The 8,990-nt window shown below is 38.1% G+C and overlaps 1 protein-coding gene across 2 annotated transcripts in view; it reads left to right on the top strand.

The window, feature by feature from the left end:
* HTT (huntingtin) overlaps positions 1 to 8,501 on the top strand; it is an 88,161-nt gene extending 79,660 nt beyond the window's left edge. For both annotated transcript variants that reach the window (XM_063335194.1, XM_063335195.1), the window contains 4 exons: positions 85 to 190; positions 1,548 to 1,710; positions 2,379 to 2,539; positions 3,447 to 8,501. In XM_063335194.1, the coding sequence (XP_063191264.1) occupies positions 85 to 190; positions 1,548 to 1,710; positions 2,379 to 2,539; positions 3,447 to 3,660 (644 nt within the window). In that variant the 3' untranslated portion in view covers positions 3,661 to 8,501. The remainder of the gene's footprint in view (positions 1 to 84; positions 191 to 1,547; positions 1,711 to 2,378; positions 2,540 to 3,446) is intronic.
* The last annotated feature ends 489 nt before the right edge of the window (positions 8,502 to 8,990 follow it).

The following is an 8,990-nucleotide window of genomic DNA, read 5'->3' on the forward strand; positions in this document are numbered from 1 at the left end:
TCCGTCATATACTTTTGTTACCAAGGGTAAAAAGGTCTTATTTTAGCGTTCACAGTAAACTTGTAATAAATTATTTTGGTTTAGGAAAGGAAAAAATCAGCCCCAGTCGTACCACAGATGCAAATCCTGCTGCTCCCGACAGTGAATCTGTGATCGTAGCTATGGAACGAGTATCTGTCCTTTTTGATAGGTAAGAAGATAAAACACATGTGATGGGGCACTGGGAGGGAAACAGTTATGTTTGGCACTGTGTGGTTATGTCTCTCTGACAGTTCTAATATTTAATTAATGATGTTTCTCTGCTTGCCACTGCTTAAAATTGATACTTCTAGTATACACAGTAACACTGATGGAATTGCTGAAGGCAGCACAAACGTACAGGAATGTAAATGGAAAACAGACATGTCCTAACTGATACTGTGGTGCACAAACCATAAGACATTATAAATGTATTTCCAGCTCCCTTCAGGTCAAACTCTTAAGTGCTTTTCAGGATGTCTTCTGCATAATCAAGGGTATAAATCCAGTTTACAGGAAATAATCTTTCAAACCACCCTAAGAGTTTAAAACCTTTTTCCCTTTCCCCCCCCAAGTGTTGCTCTTTCCAAGGCTGTTAAGTAATTGCAGTGGAAGGGCACAGTAAAACTTCTGTATTCACATGGAACTCATTTAATGGAAATATTTCAAAACCCCTGTTTTGATCTGACAATCTCAAGCTGTCTTAAGTGAGCATAGGATGTTAGATTTTGCATAGTAGTTTGTGGGATAATGGTTTACATTTTTTTAAAGTGTTCAGTGGTTTTTCCATAAAACTGGATGAGGGTTTCACTTCTGCACTCAGTGAAAACAGAACTAGAGCGGTGCTTGAGTGCTTTTGAAAATATCACTCCTAAGAGTTGGCAAAATAAACAGGAATACTACAAGCAGAAATAACTTTTGCAGGGAATAATGACATTGATCTTGACGCATCAAGAGATGCAGCTTTCATTAGCAAGATTTTCCAATCAGTGTTATATTGTCTATAAGTTGGAGTAGCTTTTCCGCTCTTTACAGTGCAGCATGACTTGCTTTTCCTGTTTGATATATTGGTCATCCTGGTCTTGAATAAAAAAATATGCAAAGATGTTATGAATGGAAATAAGCGTTCTACTTATAAATGGTCTTTTCTCGGATAACTAGGAGTAGTGAACTCCCTGTCCTTTTTTGTTCTTGTTTATATTTTCAACATTCCTAGTATTAAATCTTGTCTCTGACACAATTCCAGAGCTTCAAAAAATGCTGAGTATTAAAAAAAAAAGGGGAGGGGGGAGGGGGAGAGGACACAACACCTGTCGACACCTGTTTAACAACAACTAATATCTTTGATAGATCTCTTTGGGTAGATTGTTAGAGTAAAATTACATGAAGACTTGTATTCCTGAGTGTTGAAGACATTTTTGCCTATCTACAGATGAAAGTAAAATGTTCTTTTTATTGCCAATTAAATTGGAAAGGAATGAGATTACAGGAATTCAATCATAAAATATGTTCTTTTTTATTACTTTCAGGATCAGGAAGGGCTTTCCCTTTGAAGCTAGAGTAGTGGCTCGGATTCTTCCACAGTTCCTTGATGATTTTTTCCCCCCACAAGACGTAATGAATAAAGTTATTGGAGAATTTTTATCCAATCAGCAACCTTACCCGCAATTCATGGCAACAGTAGTTTATAAGGTAGTGTATATATATATATTTTTTTTTTCCCCTTAAATGTTTCAGAAGACTTCTTAAATAACTGACACCTCAGTCAGAAGGGCAAATATCAGTTCTGTTAGATCTAATAAACCGTTTGCAGTGATTGAGCTGTACTGCTGTGAGCTTTGTCTTCCGGGTAATATGGAGGACCGGAAGACACGTATCAATCACTGATAATGGGAAAATGAACAGTTGGGATGCTGGTGCTCAGACTCTTTAGATCTCAAGGAGCCAGCCCAGGTCATCTAGCCTTGTGAACTTTACAGTCAAGCTCCTGTGGACTCAGTTGGGCTTCTGGGTGTTTTGCTTTTCAGCACCTGCTTACTGGACTCATGCATCACTTGGGAGTGCATGTGTGGGCCACATTTGATCTATAAAAATAGAGACACCAGGCGAGTCTTGCATTTCTGTGTGCTTACTTCGGTTTGGCACAGATACCATGAGTCCAGTTGGATCCTGGCTGACTCTTGAAGAATCTCTTTGTCTAAGCATTGTGTCCATTAATTCATTGGACTCAGAGTTGTCTCCGGGAATCCAGTTTATGAACCTCAGAGCTTCGTAGCTGGAGAGAACCTTTACAAGAGAACCTAAACTCTTTCCCATGTCCATCTACCATGTCTTTATTCCTGTGTAAAATATTTTTGCAGGTATTTCAGACATTACATAGCACTGGACAGTCCTCAATGGTCCGTGACTGGGTGATGCTGTCTCTCTCTAACTTCACACAAAGAACACCTGTTGCAATGGCAATGTGGAGTCTTTCCTGTTTTTTTGTCAGTGCTTCGACCAGTCAATGGATTTCAGCAATGTATCCTAAAAAGGCTGAATGTGTGCTATTTCTGGGTAAATATAGTGATCTGTAAAGCATGTTGATAGCCTTGAAGGGTAAGAGTACAAGGTTAGCACTCAAAAAAAGGCAGATTTACTGCAGTTAGTAGTGGTGTATATCACTTTGTGCTATTGGTGCCTCAGGTTTGAGATGAAAAAAGAGAACTTCTTAGGAGATTATGAGAATGAAGTTACCTAAAACTGCTGTTTTAAGATCTGTTCCTTGTGACTGTGGAGGATGATTAGGAAAGTCCTTACTTTGAAGGACTTCTTAAAAGCTTCACCAGATGGCTTTGCAGTGACCTTTAAAAGCTTTGTTCTATCTTCCTTCTGCAAACTTAGCTTAAATAAAATTATCTTCTACTTGTACTGTATTTTGCAAGTTTCCCCCTGGAGGTGCACTGCAGTAATAGCGAGCTTTGGCAAATGGAATGACATCAGCCAAATAAGTTGGAACAGCCAAAACACATAGGTGGTATCAGTGCTGGGTTTATTTAAAAACAAAACAAACAAAAAGAAAAATAACTGTTGCGTTTCATGGCCTGGCAAGAAAGTGACCAGGTGTCATGTTTGAAACTTCCTAATGACCCTCTTAATCTCAGCAATGCCCTTTAGCTTTTCAGCATTGCTGATTGCACCATGTGCTCCAGTGGATAAAGAAAACTGTTGCTAGGTTAAAATGAATTTCTGGGGATAAGCAGTTGCATGACGTTAATGAAGAAATAGGATTTCTGTAGTAGCAGTTTAATTAATTCATGACAGGATTTTGCACTTTAACGTTGTTGGTGAACTGAAAAATACACCATTTTATTGAAGAACAGTGTTTATAGTGCTGTATGGAAAGATGATCGACTTCTGTCATATTATGACCTTAACTTACATTTCAGTCTTCCACATATTATCAGCAGAATGGGCAAATCTGAGCAAGTGGATGTTAACATCTTCTGTTTGGTGGCCATAGACTTCTACCGACATCAGATAGATGAAGAATTAGATCGGAGGGCCTTTCAGTCAGTGTTTGAGGTGGTGGCATCTCCAGGAACCCCATATCATCGCCTACTAACTTGTTTGCAAAACGTCCACAAGGTCGCAGCATGTTGAATGTCCTGATCTGTAACGGGACTGCATGACTAGTGTTGGAATCTGGTATGAATTACAGGGAATGCAAGATCAAGAAAGTGTCTGGGGTTGCATTTGTGATAAATATGGACCTGACAGTTTTACTTCCAGAATGCATGGACAAGTGCTCTGCAGCACTGGAAATCACCTGAAAAGTCTTGTGTAGTTCTTGTTGTTTACACCAGGCACCTATGAGGAGAAAGAAATATGTCAGCGTTTTTCAAGTGGTGTCTGGGACAAACCTGAGACACGTTTACTGACTGTAAATTATGAGCGAGTACTACATGCAAGGTAACTACTCTTCATCCTGATGTTCAGCTGAAGCCACTGTGGTGCAGCTGGTAAGAAACTGACAGAAAGACTGTTATTGCAAGCTGCAGTCACTAGAAAACTTCATAGTTTTATGTACCTGTATATACTGTTGTGTAGTACAGAATAGAAATTGTTTCCTAATGTCTCTCCCAAACAGGGAAAAGATAAAATCGCTTTCATGATCTACACTTCCAGCATGTGATTCCTCTCTGGACTTTCTGATATCCTGTGGTGTACGTGTTGTGATATCGGAGATATAGTGCACATACGTAACCACACATTTTTTGTTTTTTCTTCTCAGGATTTAAAATTTGAGTACAGTATATCAGTAAAAGAAATTTTAACTTAAATATTTCTATATCATGTACAGTATGTAAAATTGTAAGATGTGTGGTGCATGAGCTGTGCTGTAATTTGAGATGAACAGAAGCTACGCTACTGAATGTCTCGACATCTTTATCATCCTCTTTTTTTTTTCCTTGTGCTTGAATTCACGTTCCTTTTGGAAATCCATCTTAATGTACAGATGACATCTTGTTTTGCATCTCACTTTTTCTTAAAGTGCTTTAAAACTGGAATATGTTGATTATTTTGTCCTGAGAGACTATACTAAGGAGGCATTGTTGTGATCCACTTTACTGTAGCTTCCTTTATTTTGAGACATAATAGTAAAGAGAGGACTAGTTACTCTGGATCAGCCTTTTGTATACTCAAGAAACCGCTCTTACTTGCTGCACAGCATTTTAAGAGACAAAATGGTGCAAGCTCCCCAGTAGTCCATAACCATTTGACCTTTCCTAACTGGGACCATGGAGTCATCTGGATTCAAGCCACTCTCATGTAAACAAATTTATACTAGCAGTTAAGAATCAGAAGGCTGCTGTGGTCTACTTTGGGACTGGCTAAGGTGTTAGATTACACAACCTCTTTTATTACCTGTTGTATACATAATGCTTTAGACACAAACACAGTACAAATATCCATGAATTTCAGGACACTACACAGGGCCAGATTTAGCTTTTACTCATCACCCAGGGAACCCCATTGATTCCTAAGCATTACATGGGGAAATCTAACGCAGCATTTGTCTTCAGTTGTATTTGTTATAATTCTTTAATTATGAATTAGAGAAATGATACCTTGGTTCTCAGTCACGTCCTATACTTAACCTCTCTTAATTTTCTTATCACACCTTTTGGTGACACTTGGAAAAATGAGACAGTGTTGTCAGGAGGAGCATGTACTGTATGTATTTCTGTATATAATGTATATGTTGAAATTATACACATGTGACAACATTTAATGTATACAGACGTGTATATTTGTATTTATTAAACCCATGTATTTAAACTAATTCCAATCTAGACCAAAAATTGTTGCTTCTGCCCATAAATTGATTTACAAAGGAATTGTCCACTGGTGTCACTTCCTTTTAGAAACTGAGAGAGGAAACTGATAGTATGGGCAGTAGAAACAACTGTAGATGTCTCTGTATTTAGCTCTCTACAGATCTTACTATCTAGAGCAATTATTTCTGCCCTTAGTTGGGTTACTCTTCTTTCTTGGGCCACAGCACTGTGGTGATTTTTAAAAGAAACTGAACAGGAGTTCAGAAAAAAAAGCTTGATAAAATAGATACTGTTTGAAAGTTTTTGAGTTATATTGGAAATTATCTTAATTCTGATAAGAGACTAATTCAAGGCGGTGAGATATAATGCCCTGTGTTTTCAGTAAGGGTAGTATAGATCACTCTTCCCTTTTGTAACCACCAATAATCGTTTTGTACTGTAAACCCACACACCAGTCAGTTTTTGTATGATATATAGTTTAGGTGAAGATATTTTTGTAAGCTATTTTCCAAAATTTAAAACAGATTTTAGTATATTTTTTAAGCATCAGGTTAGTCATATTCTCACCGTATAACAGTATATGTTGTGTTACAAACTGTTAAATTCTTCATCATTTTAAGCTCCTCATGATTAACACAGAATAGCTGGTTACTTTACCTTGGGATAATGGGAGCTAGCCCCTTTCTGAAACTTTCCAGACTCATTTGGGACTTGCTATAGAATCTTTCCAACCAGTGAAGGAATACATTGAATTTTATGCAGTCAGCATGGCTGGAGGAAGAACATCAGATGTGACAGACCCCCTTCCCTCAAGTGCCCGATGCTGGCCTTCAAGAAAATACTTGCATTACCCATTTCTAGTCAAGCTTTAGAGCTGATGCAGTCGGTTCTAACCTCACACAGATTGACTGGTAGTAACAACTCCATCTGTTTTAACCTCTCTTGGAGATTTGTCGTAGTATACCTCTTGAAACATGTGTCCTGCATGTCTAAAGAAGGGCACCTCCTCTTCAGAAATTCTCAGTGACCCAAAGGGAATGTAACTTAAGGGTCTTCCTAGTGTGGAAGCACACACCGGTAGTTCTTCAAATCTAACATTTCACCTGCAGCACGCTTTTCTGTCTACTTCCTAGACACTTCTTTTTCCCCACCCTCACTAATTCTGGAGTGAAATTGTATTTAAGATCACTCCTGCCTGCTTCTAGTGACAAGAGCCAAGAGGTATGGGATGGGGACAGTAACAGCAAAACAGTGGCCACTAAGAAATACCGATGTTGGATTTAAAGCAGAAAAAAAAGTCACTTTTCCCTTGAGATTTACTTCAGGCAAAGTTTTATTTCACAGAATATTTTTAGCTTGCTGTAGACAGAAAGCTAATTCTGAAGATCAGGCTGTTCAGTTTTTTATTGAGAACAGGGTAGAAATGCGTTTGGGCTTAAGACTTACATTTGGTGTCCTGGCTAACCAAAGCAAATGCGTTCTTTAATGTGTTTTGCAGTGGAACTGGCTTCTTTACAACCTTACAAGACTAGAGGTATGGCATGATTGGGAGCATACTTAAGACAGATTAATATTTAAAACTTCATTTACAATTCAGTTGTCAAAGAAACTACTTTACTAAATCTATAATGTGGCCCTCCTGTAAGAACAGTGTATGCTAGCCAATTTTTTATAAATAGCTGTTGGGCCAGCTACCCACCGGCCCATTAAATAAAGTTTGATTGCATTTCATTTCAGCATGCCCCCTCCCTTGCACTGAGTGCAAGAGTGAGGAGTTGGAAGCTACAGCCCATTGTAAAGCAGTTCTTATTTGTGGGATTCGAAGTATTTTCTTTACTGTTTCTGCTCTTTGCCAGTTGAAATTGAACGTGAGTTTAAATCTTTTCTACAGTGTATACTCGGATGTCATTTCTTGCCTAAAGCATCTAGTAAATGATTGTGCTTTACTTTTGCTTTGGTAGGAGTGCCTTCTCAGCACCAAGACATTGCTTGTTTCTTAACCACCAGCAGCATTCCTAAAGCACTGAGTAATGAATGAACAGATTTAGATCAAACAAAGTGGGGAACAAGTGGAACCTTTTGGGTTAAAAGTAATTTGTTGATATTTGGTAGATTTGCCTTAAGAGCATTCTGTCTCGCCATTCTCCTTTTTAAATGGCTGTTAACTTTATATAGCAGATAAGGAGGTTGTGTCAAAAACACTGCAAAGACAGTTCTCCAAGAGCAGCAGACCTGGTTTGTCTTAACGTTTTTGTGGAGCTGTCGTGGCTAAGCATTTATGCTTCCTAAATAAAAGAAATTTAAGGGTATAATGAGCAATAAATATAGCAATAAACAGTTTAATTAAATTTGGTCATTCAGGAATCTTACCTGTGGTTGAAAGGGGTGGGGTGGGAGAAAAAGGGGAACTGATTCAAGTACAGTCATTGCATAAAGCAGAATTTTTTCCGTGTACAATCCCAACTAAACTTTGTACTAAAGGTAGAAATCAGCTATGTGACAATGATAGGTGCTTTGCTCTCTTACTTTTGAAACAAATTTTGTGATAAAGATACAATTGATGAAAGTTATAAGAGAGCAAAGTACTTTGGTAGTTTTTAGGTAGTTTAATTATTTTAAAGTGAAAGCAAGCTGCTGTAAGAACTAGAGTAAGCAATGTAGCAAAATTTTGGGGAAGTCCAATATGCTAATTTTACCTAATACTGAGATTTCAGGTGAACTCTTTGTGCATGCTACCTTAAAGTATCCATTGAAAAATCTTGAGAATTCCACGGTCATACCCAGGAGAGCTTCTGTTGTGTGTCAAGTTTTAGCTGTATTCAGGTTAACTTGGGTATAAATGCTGCAGAGCATTTGTGAAGCATGCGCTGCTTTTTGTCACGTGCATTTTGTGTGAGCTGATCATTCCCATCAGTCTGTGTACGCATACCATCAAGTCGGATCAGCCTGAGGAAGGGTAAGGTAACGCACCCTGTGGTGGTGTCTTGTAGAGTTTGAGGGCGATGATGAGCAAAAGCCTGGAGCCCCAACCCCAAAAGCAATTGTACTCAAAGGAAAAGGAAAGCTTATAATTTTAGATGTATGTTTAAGTTTAAAAAAAAAAATAAATAAATGCTGAAAATACTGCACATTGAAACTTAATGAGAAAATAAAATATAACTATTACCGTAAGTGATTTTTCTCTGGTTATTTAAAAAAGGTCTCGGTGCATTCTTACTATAGTTTTTTTCCCCAGTATTTCTTCTTTTCAGCAACTATCAAATATGAAGTATTTTAAAAATTTGCAAGAATACTTGAACTCTCTGCAAGTGTAGGTACGCTTCACAATTACAGAGCGGTTTGCAATTAACAAAGAAGTATCACAGTTAAGCTTTTAATTGTATCTAATAGCCATGCTTGCCAAAACTTCTCTGGGATTCTAGATGAGATCAGAAAACGCAAAATTTAAGTGTACAGCTGTATTTGTGAATGAGGGTGTATTTATCTGCAGCAGTCCTGGGGGGAGGGATAATGTTACACAGGAGAAGAAATGGTTTAACTTGCCTAAGGTTGGTTTCCCAGCTGTTAGGTTTGCATCTTAAAAGAAGTTTCTGGGTGGTCCTGCTGCTGAACACTGGAGGATCTCTTGCAGTACTCAACTGCTCAGAGACA

The sequence above is a fragment of the Chroicocephalus ridibundus genome, chromosome 5 (assembly GCF_963924245.1).
Source record: "Chroicocephalus ridibundus chromosome 5, bChrRid1.1, whole genome shotgun sequence".
Lineage (NCBI taxonomy): Eukaryota > Metazoa > Chordata > Aves > Charadriiformes > Laridae > Chroicocephalus > Chroicocephalus ridibundus.